The sequence below is a fragment of the Hemitrygon akajei genome, chromosome 4 (assembly GCF_048418815.1).
Source record: "Hemitrygon akajei chromosome 4, sHemAka1.3, whole genome shotgun sequence".
Classification (NCBI taxonomy): Eukaryota; Metazoa; Chordata; class Chondrichthyes; order Myliobatiformes; family Dasyatidae; genus Hemitrygon; species Hemitrygon akajei.
This window is the reverse complement of record NC_133127.1, coordinates 192,645,328-192,660,768: the sequence shown is the minus strand read 5'-3', so window position 1 is coordinate 192,660,768 and position 15,441 is coordinate 192,645,328. Positions and strand designations below refer to the sequence as shown.

Genomic DNA, 15,441 nt, shown 5'->3' with positions numbered 1-15,441 from the left:
ATAGAACATCTTCAGCATCTCACTACAGACATTGAATGACGCCAACCTTCTAAGGAAGTACAGTCGACTCTGTGCCTTCCTGCACAAGGCATCTGTGTTGGCAGTCCAGTCTAGCTTCTCGTCTAACTGTACTCCCAGATACTTGTAGGTCTTAACCTGCTCCACACATTCTCCATTAATGATCACTGGCTCCATATGAGGCCTAGATCTCCTAAAGTCCACCACCATCTCCTTGGTCTTGGTGATATTGAGACGCAGGTAGTTTGAGTTGCACCATATCACAAAGTCCTGTATCAGTTTCCTATACTCCTCCTCCTGTCCATTCCTGACACACCCCACTATGGCCGTGTCATCAGCAAACTTCTGCACATGGCAGGACTCCGAGTTATATTGGAAGTCTGATGTGTACAGGGTGAACAGGACCGGAGAGAGTACGGTTCCCTGCGGCGCTCCTGTGCTGCTGACCACCGTGTCAGACCTACAGTCTCCCAACCGCACATACTGAGGTCTATCTGTCAAGTAGTCCACTATCCAGTCCACCATGTGAGAGTCTACTCCCATCTCCGTTAGTTTGTGCCTTAAGATCTTGGGCTGGATGGTGTTAAAGGCACTAGAGAAGTCAAGGAATGTAATCCTCACAGCACAACTGACCCCATCTAGGTGAGAGAGTGATTTGTGCAGCAAATACGTGATAGCATCCTCCACTCCCACCTTCTCCTTATACGCAAACTGAAGAGGATCCTGGGCGTGCCTGGTTTGTGGCCTCAGATTCTGTATTATCAGCCGCTCCATGGTCTTCATCACGTGCGACGTCAAGGCAACAGGTCTGAAGTCATTCAACTCCTTTGGTTGTGGTTTCTTCGGTACCGGGACAATACAGGATGTTTTCCACTGTCTGGGTACTCTTCTCTGCTCCAGCATAGTCTTTCTTATTCATAGAATCCGAGATGGAAGGCTATTTGGCTATCTTGACTAATTATAGTCAATCACTCCTCCCTCACCCCATTTTCGTTCCTCCACTATCAGTATTTTCTTCTCTTCCTCCTTTCTTTCTCAGATAGTCACAAGTTTCCCCTGCTGTTAGCTCAACCGCATCTTGTGGGAGCAAGTTTATACCTCTTTCTGAGCAAGGTTTCTTATCAATTCCATGCACTTCCACGTTACAAGCCATCCTTGGGTTGCGTTGGTTGATAAATATACAAATCTGAAATCTGAAGTGGAAATATTTCTTTCCATGTCCATCCAATCAAACACAAAGAGATTCTGCAGATGCTGGAAATCCAGTGTAACACACACAGAATGCTGAATGAAGTCAGCACATCAGGTAACATCTATGAAAATGAATAAACAGTCAGTTTCAGGCCAAGACCCTTCATCAGGACTCAAAAGGAAGGGGGGGGGGGGCGGAGGGGAAGGAGGCCAATTTAGAAGGTGATAGGCAAAGCCAGATGGGTGGGGAAAGGTAAAGGGCTAGAGAAGAAAGAATCTTCTCTAGGAGAGGAGAGAGGGCCATAGGAGAAAGGAAAGAGGCCACCAGGGGGAGGTGATAAGCAGGTGGAGAGAAGAGGCAAGAGGGGGTGCAAATGGAAGAACAGGGAAGGACAAGGGGAATAGGAAAAAAGAAAGAAAAACTACCTGGAGAAATAGACATTCTTGCCATCAGGTTTAAAGGCTACCTAGACAGAATACAAATTGTTGCTCCTCGTATTCCATAAGCTGCAGACATCCACCTTTCATCTCTTTAGTTGGAAGCAATAAAACTTATTCAAGTATTTTATGAAAAATATATTAATTGACAAAGTCAATTTTCTTTTTTTGTTCCATAACCTCTCAGATACAGCCAGGTGCATAGTCGTCATTCAAGAGACTAATCATGGATCCGGACTTTCAGAAGGGATTACAAGATCACAGTCAGAAGCAGGAAATAGATTAAGGAGAGACACATGCATGCACCTGTGCACGTGTGCACACACACACACAGAGTGACTGGTAGAGAGGAAGGGTAGAGGTAGAGAGATGAGAAGGTAGAGAGGTGGAAAGAGCAGTTGAAGGTAGATAGAAAGGGAGAGCAGGATTCCAGGTGGAATTACAATGTGTTTGTGACATTGAACATTAACAGAGCATCTTCACCAGTTTCTGCTTTTTCCTGATATCCACTAGTGTTATTTCTCATGGAGAGTCAAGATAGGAAGGAACCCTGGTTGATCTTACAAGAGGGAGTAAAGGAAATAGGTAAAGAGACTGGGGAAAATAGAGAGCAAAGGAAGCAAGAGTGGAAATATGTGGATTGCATGGGAGATGGAGAAAAAAGGGAAAATAATGGGAATACAAGTATAGAAATTGGAAGAGTGGAAGAGGCACACAGCAGGAAAAGAATAGGAGGTAATGATAGGAAGGAGTTAAATTTGAGAATAAAATAAAAATCTATGAAAAAAGAGTATAGTTGACGTTTCGGGCCAAGCCCCTTCATCAGCCCGAAGTCAACTGCACTCTTTTTCTTAGATGCTGCCTGGCCTGCTGAGTTCCTCCAGCATTGTGTTGACTGGATTTCCAGCATCTGAAGATTTTCTCTTCTCTGCCAATAAATCTGGTCTCATTACCCTTGTTAATTCACTATTCGGGGAAAATAACTAAATAGCCGTACAAGTTGATAAAAATGGCATATGGCATATCTGCCTTTATTAGTCAAGTCACTGAGTTTGAGTCAGTACCGTACATTCAGTAGGAACTTTAGTAGATACAACTGCTCATTAATGTAAATATCTAATCAGCCAATCAAGTGGCAGCAACTTAATGCATAAAAACATACAGACAATATGGTCACGTGATTCAGTTATTGCTCAGACCAAACATCAGAATGGGTAAGAAATGTGATCTAAAAGACATTGACCGTGGAATGCTTGTTGGTGCCAGACAGAATGGTTTATCTCAGAAACTGCACATCTCTTGGGATTTACACACACAGCATCTAGAATTTACAGAGAACAGCATGAAAATAAAAACATCCAGTAAGTGGCAGTTCTGTAGCCAAAAGTGCCTTGTTAATGAGAGAGGTCAGAGGAGAATGGCCAGACTGGCTCAAGCTGACAGGAAGGCAAAAGTAACTCAAATAACCATGTGTTACAACAGTGGTGTGCAGAAGGCTTGAAGGTAGAAGGTAAAATAACTGCAGCAAAATACAGGGAAATCCTGATGCAGTCTGCAAGAGAACTACAACTTGGGGGAAGATTTGTTTTCCAGCAAGACAATGACCCCAAGCATAAAGCCAAACCTACATAGGAATGGCTTAAAAACAACACAGTTAATGTCCTGGAGTGACCAAGTCAGAGTCCAGACCTCAATCCAATCGTGTATTTGTGGCTGGAATTGAAAAGGGCTGTTCACTCATGATCCCCATGCAATCTGACAGCGGTTGAGCAGTTTTGTAAAGAAATGGGAAAAATTGCAGTACCCAGATGTGCAAAGCTGATAGAGGTCTATCCACACAGATCCAAGGCTGCGATTCCTGCCAAAGGTGCATCAACTAAATACTGACTTGAAGGGAATGAATATTTATGCAATCAATTATTGTTTTATATTTGTAATTAATTTAGATCACTTTAACACGAGTTTTTCTGTTGTTCAGCGTAAAAAAAGCGAAATTAATGTGTGATTCAATGTTGTAAAACAGTTAAACATAACTGTTTCCTGGGGAGAGGGGAATACTTTTTATAGGCACTGTACGGGTATATTAAGAACAAAAGGACAGCAAGGGACAAAATTGGTCTTCTGGAAAATCAAAATGGTAAACTATGTGGAACCAAATAAAAAAGATGATGATCTTAAATGTTTTTTTTTCATTTGTATTTACTTGTGAAGCTACAGATGTGAGGCAATAAAGCAATGCGGCTGTAGACCATATACAAATCACAGAGGAGGTGTTCCTCTCCTCAAGGACATACAAGGATGTTACCAGGACCTGAGTTATAGGAAAGGTTGAATAGTTTAGGAATTCCCAAGAATGTTGGAGAATGAGGGGAGATTTGATTGAGATATACAAAATTATGAGGAGTATAGATAGTCTGCTTGCATTTACCCTCCCCCCCACACCGAGGTTGGGTGAGACTAGAATTAGAGGTCATGGCTTAAGGGTGAAATGTGAAATGTTTAAGGAAAACAGGAGGGGGAGTTTCTTCTCAGAGGGTGGTAAGAGTATGGAATGAGCTGCCAACAGAAATGGTGGATGCAGGTTCAATTTCAACATTTAAGAGAAATTTGTGATATCTATTGATAGGATGAGTATGGAGAGCTAAGGTCTAGGTGTGGCTCAATGGGACTATACAGATTAATAATTTGGCATGGAGTAGATGGGCTGAAAGGCCTATTTCTGTGGCATAGTGTATTGTCCTCCAACATGGAGGGGAAATAATCCAATATAATCACATAGTCATTGAGTACTACAGCACAGAAACAGGCCCTTTGGCCCACCTAGATCATGCCAAACTGTTCTTCTACTTCGTCACTTCTACCGGCACCTGTACGATAGGCCTCTATATAGCTCTCATCCATGTACCCAACTTCTCTAGAATGTTACAATTGGACCAGCATCCACCACACTTGCATCACCGAGTGAAGAAAATCCCTCGCAGATTCCCCTTAAATATTTCAGCTTTCACCCCAAATGTATGACCTCTAGATCTTGACACATCCAAAAGAAGCAAGAATGTTAACCCAATCCTGAACACTCAACTCTGGCTTTCATTTGCTGAGCTGGACCTTACTACCAGTTGACTACTCTGCCACTAAGATGGCAGGATTACAAAATCCACAGGTAGTGAAGAAAACATTCAAAAGTCACGAGGAGCTAATTCTTTACCAATTTAGGGAAGGTGTCATTTGAGTTGGGATTTTCCAAATTTGATATTATACATAGGAGAAAAGAGCAAGGAGTGACTCTTTCATAGACCCAGCAAGCAAATATAATGAAAGAGTAACGCCTATAGAGTGCTGGAGGAACTCAGCGGGTAAGGCAACATCCATGGAAAAGAATAAACAGTCAACATTTCAGGCCGAAACCCTTCATCAGGACTAGAAAGGAAGGGAGAAGCCAAATCATCCTCAGTAAAATAACTATTATTGGGTTGTCTAGTGAAACACTTTAGGTATAGTATATGAAATGAAAAGGTTTGAAATCCTCTCATTTATGAACCAAACGTCTTGAACAAGTACGTATACAGATTGGCCAGGCCAGAATCAGGGTCATCAAGACTGGAAGTAACAACAATATGGATGAGGGTTACAACAAAAGACAAACCAAGGCAAAATAATGTGGTTGGAAGTTCAGAAGAGGGTCAATAGAATAGCAAGGAGGAAACCTGTCATCTAAATTGGACGGTAGGTATGACTTGCCTTGTGAATATGATGCCAAATATAAAGACTTCTGAATTGTATATTCAACTGGAATAGATTTCCACTCAACCAATCCTCAAATCTATCAAAGAGGATGAAATGGGGGCAGTTGAGAGACAATGTTACATACATAAAACATTACAGCACAGAACAGGTGCTTCAGTTCACAATGTTGTGCTGACCATTTAACATACTCTAAGATCAATCTAATATTTCCATCCTACATAGCCCTCCATTTTTTCTTTCAATCATGTGTTTATCTAAGTCTATTAAATATCCCTAATGTATCTGGCTCTACTATGACCCTTGGAGGGCTTTCCACTCAACAACCACTTTGTAGGGAAAAAACTTGCCTTTGACATCACCCCCTCCCCCCCCCATACTTTCCTCCAATCAGTTTAAAATTATGTCCCCTTTTGTTGAATTTAGCACATCTGGACAGGGAGAGTTTCAAATCATTTAACAAACTACATCATGTGATAAAGGCCTCTTACAACAGAGTTCCATTACTTCTAAGAAAAGGGAAGAGATTGGGAGAGGTTGGTCATGGGAGGCATCTGAAAAGAAAACACATCAACCTTCTAAATTTTCAATTTATTGTAAAATACAGTTGCACGTATTCAACATCTAGACTGCAGAAATAAGCCCAAGTAACAATAGTTCTTTGCAACACTGAACATAAGACAGAACATGAAAGTATAACTTATTCCACTGCATTTACGTACCACAAATGGCAACAATTCCGACAAAGTTCTTAATAATTAATGGAAAAAAGTTACAGGATTAAACAAGTGCAGGTTTTTCTCAAGTACTTGTAATGAGAGGGTCACTGGTGCACTGAAGTACAGAATGTGTAGCAAAGCATTTACAAGAAATGTCCCTCACAGTGTGTAAAGTGATGAACTTGCTAGCTATTCTTAAGGAAAACATCAGTACCAACACAAATGATCACCGATACTTACACCAGGAGCTGTTAGTATGTTTCTGAAATATTTTCTTTAAAAAGACAAAATGGACCAACAAACTTTACCAATAAGCTAACAAGCTTTGCAATTTGAAAGTAAAGGCTGTTTATTTTATTTCTGAAGTAAAAAGTGTTGGTGCAAAGGGAAAAAAAAATCAGCCATTTTTGAAGGGAGCACAACGTGCTTGGGGGAAATGAATCCCATTCTAAGAACATCAGCAGAGATCAAATTCAATGCCTCTTTTGGAGGGGCAGGGGAGAGGGAAATTTTATCCCCACCAGGATATTCCCTTTTTTTCTGCTTGAAACTAAAAACAGCCTTATATTCATCAGAAGAGAACAAGTCAACCTTCTCACAGTTAACTGCTGTACTCTGCCACTAACTACTAACAATAAGAAAGAGAACCAGCATCATCACCACACCAAACCCAACCCTTCCCACCCTACCACTAATCTGAACAGGGAGTATTTACACACACAAAAACTTATAAATGGCATCTTGTCCTGAAATTGACAAATTATACACCATTTAAATATTCCTTCTAGTACTTTTCACAAATTGCCTTCATTTAAGCAGAAGCCTTGACGGTATCTTAAGGCAGAATAACACCCATCATAATCAATAAGCAACTCCTAGACAACAAATGGAAAAACCTTAGCTAAACCAATTCCCATGCAGAATGCAGGAGATAATTAGAGAACTCTGGTTAGAACTATGGTCAATTAATCAACTGAATGAAAAATATGAGCCTTCCTTGTCTGCTTCCATCACAAAGTGTTGCCTTACCTGCTAAGCCATTGTGCAGGTGCAGAAAATGCCTGTGCCATTTAATTTAAAACATCTTTGACAAGTAGGCTGTAAAGAACATTACAAAGGAATCATTCCACATCACCAATCTGCTTAAGCAACTTGCAAATGGGTCTTATTTTATAAATTTGACCTTAGATATAGGGAGCCTTTCAACTGTATTTCAATAGAGTGCAAGCCTAATTTTGAGGATCAACAACTATTTCACAGAAATTGATTTCTAACTCTAATCATTAGGCAAGCAGGTATTCATGAAACTAACATTGTAACAAGTGAATGATAAGATACCTATACCTATAAACAGCAAATGGAATCTTTCTGTTAGATTTCCAAGCCCACTGATGAAGTGAACTGTTTATAATGACAGAAAAGGTTAATAAATTAAACCAACCAGATCTGTATGAAATGAAAGAATCAACCAACCCACTGAAAACAGCATTCAAAAGCCCAGACTACTGATTTATAATTCAATACTCAGAATTCACTGGAGCGTGAAAGGAGCTCCCTCTTGTGGACTAGAATAAAAATGAACCACACAAGACAATATTTGGTCCCAGATTTAACATTTGTTCTCTGATCAATTGACTTCTATCTGGGCAGACACTGAAGCTCTATAAATTGAAACAGTCAAGCTTCCTGCCCCCGAATAATAATGAGGTAAACATGAACTAGTGGTAATAAGAATCAAGGATAAGATCAAATTCAACACTGACAAAACTGCATGGGCCATGACTGACTGCAGCACCAACAAAACTGCATAGGCCACCATTGTCTGCAGCACCAAGTTCACATCAAGAAATGGGTACAGGGGCTTCCCAAAAGGACTCCTCTATGCACACTATCTGGTCTCTTTACCTGATCTATTCCCTTCCAACATCAAACACTGAGGAAATAGGTCTGCTAAATTTGAAGTTTATTTGAAGCTTGTGTTTACAATCCTCTGAACACCAACCAAGGGACTGGTTCAATATGTTGGTTTAATAGAAAAATACACCAAAGGTCTCCACATTGCTGGTGGTCAATTGTCAAGATCTGAAAAACTAATGATTATGGGAAAACTCTAAGAGGAAAATATAATTTGACAAAAAATATATTTTTGTTCTTTTTAAACTATCAACAAGAATCATGCTGGGAACTAATCCCATAAACAGCAGCTCAATTTCAAGGGGTCACTTTTCACTGTGAGCTTACCGGTATGGATGAATATGGTCTATGCGATCAGACATGGAGAAACCACTGCAATGTCAATATCTATGGCAGACAGTGAACACCTCAGTTCCCATACTTCCTTACTATGTTCCCTATTCTACCCTGGATCATAAACTGGGAAGTTGCATATAATCTTAACTTGGCATAACAATGGCCATTAAGTGGGCTCAGTTGCTTACTCCACTTGCACCTGGAACATTGTAAAGAAAACCAAATACTTTAATTAAAGTAACATCAAAAAAAGAACAATTTCCCCAGATGGAAGAATTAAACAAAATTATTCAAGATGGAATAAGACATTCAATTTGCAGAAACAATTTTTAAATAAACTCCAGGGTGCAACTTCAAAATATAAGGGACACATTTTGAATATATTTGAATAATTTGCTGCACTCCCCCACCAAACCCTTTGTTGGACAAATCGTTAATTTTGCATGAGTGCTGAATGTATATCCATATAATTGTCAAGAGATATTTAAGCTAGGGAAGCTGAGGGGGCAAGGAGTACTTCTCCCAGTGATTATTTTAGCAAACCTTTCAGATCAATTCCCACTGCAATATGGAAGTTAATTAAACTCTAATCAATTAAAATACTTCATCAATTGAATAAGATTCCTTCCTTCCTTCCCCAAATGCGTCTTTCACCTCAAATAACCTAACATCAATAAATGGGTATAAAACCCATAATTCTCTAGGCTTTTTACAGTAATGAGAACATGTGCATGGAAAACAAACGCCAGTGACCAAGATTTTAAGTAACTCTTGTTGTCTTGACATGTTATCCAGCACACAGATGCAAGATCTTTCCCAATGTTAAAAGGATAGGTCTTACATGGACAAAAATACATTCTCCTCACACTTAACCTTTTTGATGGTGTCAAACACCACTGGTGGAAGGATGGAAAAGTAACAAATATACCAGTCACTTCTGAAAGTATCCACAAATTTCCAAAAAGTTTGAAGACATAGTGGTCCCACTCTGCATGGTCTATTTAATTATTATTCAAATATACAATGTAGAATGAATGAGATATTTAAAAATAGTTATTGTTATAAAGTTTAAATATCTCACGTGGAAACATTTGCGAGAAAAATAAACCTTATTGGGCAAGTCTGATTGGATATTGCAACACAGAGCTACAGTTACCAGGATAACAAGAGGTTCAGTCAAGTGATCTGCAGACTAATTAGAACATTCAGTGTAGGCAGAGGAGTAGTTGAGGAAAAAGGACCAAAACAGAAGCTCCTGCCATTGCTCAGAACACAATGCATGACTGCGTAAGCCTGTTAATTCTAAGCTGAGCTGGTACAAAGCACTGAAGAAAAGTCACACAGCTCAAGGTGCTCGAATTCAACACTAAATGTACCTAGGCAGGGATGCTATATACCCGGTACTTAAAACACAGAATTTTACATAAACAAACACATCGTTCATGTGTAACTCAATAGCGTAGTTCCTTTTCTGACATCAGCTTTTTATAAACTTAACGATTACACATCAGTAGAGAGCACAGCACTGGATAATCACAGGGCAGGCCTTTCATGTAAATGGGTCTTTGGCAAGATTCTCTCATTTTTTCCTTTTGGCCCAGGGCACCAATGCTTAAAATCAGAAGTAATTGTAGATGGACATTGAAGTTCTCTCCTATTGTAAGGCAAAGCAAGAAGGAAAGGTGGGTGCAGAGAGATGTTAATATGACAATGAATGACAGTACTCCAGAATTATGATATTTCCCTCTTAATGAACATCTGAGGAAAGCCATGCAAGAGTCTTCATTTAAACATGCCCAATCAGAGATTTTGATGCAGATTGTACTAAACTTACTCAAAGTAGGACAAAGAATCATTTTATTGTACAGCTACTTCAGACTTATTTACATTACTTACACTAGAAATGTTCGTTTCTGCATTGCTTTCTTCTGAATTTTTAACTTCCAGAATATTTATTCCTTCATGAACATCCTGAGTGCAGACACTCATACTGTCCACTTCCACTGTGCCTCCTTCTGGATGCTCTTGTATTTCCACTGCCTCTGAACAGTTCTCCAGCTCCACTGTGCTGGATTCCACAATCTCTGCAACCTCAACCACTTCACAGGATCCTAGATGTGACTGCAATTCTAGTGCATTAGGTTCTGGGTGATGGTGTATGTCTCTGGCACCAGTCTCCGAATGGTGCTGTATCTTTGTAGTGATGGGCTTAGGGTGTTGCTGGATCAACAAGGCACTGGGTGCAGGATTTGCGACTGTAGACGCTCGGTGGCTTTGGATTACCATTACAGTAGGCCCCGGATGCTGACGTATCTGCACAGTAACAGGCTTAGGATGCTGCTGTATCACTGTGGTGACAGGCTCAGGATAGTTCTGGATTACAGTGGCATTAGATCCTTCAGTGACAGATTCAGAATAGTGCTCTATCTCTTCAGCAACAACCTCTGGGTGGCTCTGAATTACTATGGCACTGGGCTCAGAATGCTGTTGTACCTCTGAAGAGGTGGACTCTAAGTGGAGCTCTCTGTCTGTAGGGACAGGCTCTGAGGGGTGCTGGGTGACCATGTCTACAGGTTCAGAGTGGTGTTGTCTATCTGTACCAGCAGGCTCTGGATGTCTTGGCTCCGGATGGTGCTGTGACTCTGCCTCACTGGGATCGGGGGGATGCTGAACCTCCACAGCAACAGGTTCCAGGCTGTGCTGTGCTTCTCCCGCTCGGTTCTCTGCATGGCATAAGATCTCTGTGGTTATGGGCTCTGGTTGGATTTGGTGTTGCAGTTCTATGGCACTGGGCTCCAGATGCTGCTGCAAGCCTGTGGTGCTGGACTCTGGGTAATGATCAACCTCCATAGAACTCTCTTCTGTGTGGTGGCTCAGCTCTACAGCATTTGCTTCAGGACGATGCACCTCCACTGTGCTGCTTTCAGGCTGTAGTTCCACTGTACTTCCGTCGACCTGGTGCTGTAGCGCCACAGCAACGCCTTGTACATGGTGCTCCAGTTCCACCATGCCACCCTCCTCCAATGTTGATTCAAATTCTACAGCTCTCATCTCCGAATGATGGCTCACCTCAATAACCTCCTCCTGATGGTCCTCTAGTTCCACACCATTCACCTCTGAGCGATGCTGCAGCCCTGCCCCATTCATTTCCGGATGGTGGATGACCTCCACCACCCTTCCCTCGATGTGATGCTGCTGGACCTCCACGTTGCTCCCCACCTGCTGGGCCACTTCAGATTGGTGTTCTGTCGAATGCTGGGTCACTATCATGGTGCCACTGACGGGAAGCTGTTGCAGCTCCACAGTGCTCCCCACTGGGTGCTGGGTCACTTCTATGACATTCTTGCCTGGGTTCTGGCAGGCCTCCAGGATTGTTCCTGGCGACTGGTGATGCAACACTATCCCGCTCACCAGTGCCACACAGTCACCATCGACCTCGTACAATGGAGCAGCACCTGGACCCAAATTGTTTATTTCTACTCTGTTGCCATCATGATTGTTTACTTCCACGCTATCTGAATCTGTCACATGCGGCAGCTGCATTTTCTCTGGGTACAACTTTGCGAAGGTATCCACCATCGTGTCGTAGTCATGCTTTGCATCGTAATTGATGTGGATCAGTGCCAGACTGCCCGTTCGCTCCTCAACTGGAGTGGCTTTCAAGTAGGCTTTAAGCCGCTTTCTGCCAACGTCACACTTGTCAGTTTCAAGTTTGATGATTGGGAGGTTAGAGACAATTTTGAGCAGAGTGTACACGTTTGGAAAGAACTTGATGTCTGGGTGACGAAGAGTCTCGGAGAGTGTGCTGGGTAGTTCGACATCACGGCTACGGTGCTTCCATTTTATCTTCCAACAGTGCAATTCTGCTGAAAGGGTGTCTGGATTTGGGAGGTCATCTTTATACAGATCAGCCATGTTTTCCTCTCCGGTGTTATACTTAAGCTGTGCCATAACAGAGGGCACCAACGACAGGCACTTGAGGGCCTTTAACTGCTGCTCTGAGAACATCTCCTCAATTTCTAAAATTACATGATCTAGAAATGGTGCAGTGATGGCTTCTTTGTAGTAATTTTCCGGAGTCTCCTCAGACACCTCTTCATTTTGAGGTTGTCGACGGCACCTCCATGGCAACTTTATTTCAATCCCCATTTTCAAGGACAGGTTGGTGGCTTCCTCCAGCCAGAACTCATGATATACTTCAATATTGTCCCTCATTTCATTCAACGAATGGAGGACAGCAGTCAAAGTGCTTGAGGCAAAATAGGTGTCTGAAGCTTGACCCTGGAGGTTTTTGCCAAAGGCTCTTGTGTAGGACAGGACATTCTTCAAGACCATTAGAGACACAACGATTTCAAAATCTCGCATGGTGGATGACAGCATACTGGCCTGGGTCGATATCTCAGCATTCCACCTACCACATGTATCATAGCTGATCTCGTCCAGGCAGGTCACCAACACTTCATAAAGATCTGCTAGAATCTCAAAAGTGTCATGCCTTTCATACCAATTGATTTGGAAAAGCTTTTTCAGCTCTTTTGCCAATTTCTCATTTGTTTGATATACACTGTTGATGCTAACTTCAAAAATCTTTTGGAGCTGAGGTGATAAACTGAAAAATGAGACAATATTTTCCATCAAGCTTAACACCAGGTTTATACCAAATATCAAGCTGGATTTTGCCATCCATATATTTAGTGGGTAGAACGAGCAGGGGGTACACAAAGCCTTTGGACACTGTTGTAAGATGCTAGCTACAACGACTTGCTTTTTGTATGCCATAGTCCCAGAGCCATTATAGGCTTGCCCGCGACAGTAATACATATTCAGTCCCCATTTTTCTGTGAGGGTCTCGTGGATCCGACTGGCTAAAAACTCTCCATTTAACTCGCATGGTATGAACCCAACAAACTCTTGCCTCAGTGAATCGGATTCATCTACAAACCTAATCAACAGGGAGACATGGTTAACCCCTGCTATATTGATCACATCGTCAGTTATGATGGAGAAGAAATTGCTGTCACGTACTTCTCTGAGCACCTCTTCCCGTATGCACATTTCACAAATATCCAGAAGGTCTTTTTGTAGGTTCTTTGGGCAATAGACTGTATTCACTGCGGTGGCCTCAAACCTCTTGCGTAGCATTTCATCACCTGCATTCATTCTGAACTCCAACAGTGCTTGAACGTTATCGGGAGTATTGCACAAGTTATGTACATTTTCAGCACCAGAACCTCCCAATGGAACATTTTGCCGCCCCAAGAGCAGTATAGTTTCAAATAAAACTTTGAGAAATTCTTTATTCCCTTTCTCTTCAGGTGTTAAGTTCAAAGATTCTTCCATAAGAGGAGATTCCTCAATGTTTTCCGTTGCACCTTCCAGGTCTGTTTTTTCCATTTCGTTGATTGCATCCTGTTTGCACTGTAGACCTCTCAGGACATCACCATCAGCTTAAAGAGGAAAAAGGAAATGTGAAATCTTTACTACAAACATCTGAATTTACACAATAAAATCCAGAGTAACACACAAAATGCTGGAGGAACTCACAAGCAGTATCTGTGGAGAGGCCTAAACAGTTGATGTTTTGGGCTGAGACCCTTCATCAGGATCACGAATTCGGAGCTGGTATTGGGTCACCCAGACCCCACGCCAGCTCTGGCATTTAATAAAATCATGACTGATCTGCTTGTAACCTCAAGCTCTCACCCATCGTTGACAAACCACTGCTTATGGTTTGTCTAACTCTGCTTCAAAAGTATTCATTCTGTTTCCATCTGCCAAGTCTTTACACAAATCTCTTTTCCCTTATAGAAAACAGAACACACCCTTGGATCCACAATGTCAGTCCCAACCATAAGAACAAACTAAACCAATTACACATACTATCTGTACCTCTCATTCCTGACACGTTCATGTGTCTGTTTATATACCTTTTAAACTCCACTATATTATTTGCTTTGAGCGCCACCTCTGGCAGCACATTCAGGGCACCCAGCAACATCAGTGTAAAAAAAAACCTGTCCTGCACATCTCTTTTAAACTTCCCACCTCACCTCAAAGCCATGACCTTGTTATTATTTAAGTTATCAACAAGGAACTAAAAGTACAAGGCAGTATTAATGGACCCTGCAGATTTTTCATTAATAAGGTAACTATTGTTAATTTAAACTCTAGAGCTAGATGTACTTCCCGGTACTTTTTAAAACTTACTTGAGTGTGGCACAGTTGTCAAACTCAATTTTTTTTGTCTGAATTTCAACTGTGCTGCAAGAAAAACTAACTGCTATTATTTCAAAGCTGTGAAATTTTGCACAGTTCAAGATCTGCAGGTGGTTTCAAAAATCAAAACCACAGGGTTTATTGTTACATTTATGCAATTTAATGTCAGTATATACTTAAGTGAATGAAGGAACAAGATGAAGGAGAATTTCTTAGAATAGAAAATCAATGAAACTCTTAATGAGTCATTAAGAATGGGATAGCTTTATTTATCACATGGAAATCAGAAGCTATAGAAATCAAGACAGGAAAATCAAGCTGCTGGATGAACTCACTAGGCCAAGAATTGCTTAACCCACTGAGATCCTCCAGTAGTTTGTCCTTTTTTAGATCCAGACTGTGCTTGAGTCATTGTTCCTCCAGCAGTTTGTTTTTAGCTCCAGGTTTCAGCATCAGCAGAATCTCGTGCCTTTAAGCACAATGTTTATTTATTTATGTATATAGAGCCAGCATGGAACAGACTCTTCCAAACCAACGAGCCGCACCATCCAGCAAACCACTCATTTAACCCTAGTCTAACCATGGTTCAATTTACAATGTCCAATTAACCTACTAATTGGTAGGTTTTTGAACTGTGGAAGCACCCGAAGGAAACCCACACACTCATGGGAAGGACATACAAACTTTCTTACAGACAACATTGGAATTGAACTCCAGTGCCCTGAGCTGTAATAGTGACATGCTAGCCGCTGTTATCATCATGCCTTTGCTCAGGCATGATCTTACTAAGTGGCAGCTGGTCTGAAGAGAGAGGTATGTGTTCCATTTGTGCATATGTTCTCAAATTTTAAAACAATTACTACTG

General features: G+C 41.4%; 1 protein-coding gene across 3 annotated transcripts in view; it reads right to left on the bottom strand.

The window, feature by feature from the left end:
* The window catches only part of LOC140727060 (52 kDa repressor of the inhibitor of the protein kinase-like), a 120,187-nt gene that overhangs the window by 75,053 nt on the left and 29,693 nt on the right, over nt 1-15,441 (bottom strand). The window contains exons 5-6 of one of the 3 annotated variants that reach the window (XM_073044282.1): nt 10,257-13,807; nt 486-1,331 (exon numbers count right to left, since the gene is read on the bottom strand). In XM_073044282.1, the coding sequence (XP_072900383.1) occupies nt 1,161-1,331; nt 10,257-13,807 (3,722 nt within the window). In that variant the 3' untranslated portion in view covers nt 486-1,160. Of the gene's footprint in view, nt 1-485; nt 1,332-10,256; nt 13,808-15,441 lie in introns of those variants that run through there. The other 2 variants (XM_073044281.1, XM_073044283.1) reach the window with 2 other exon arrangements.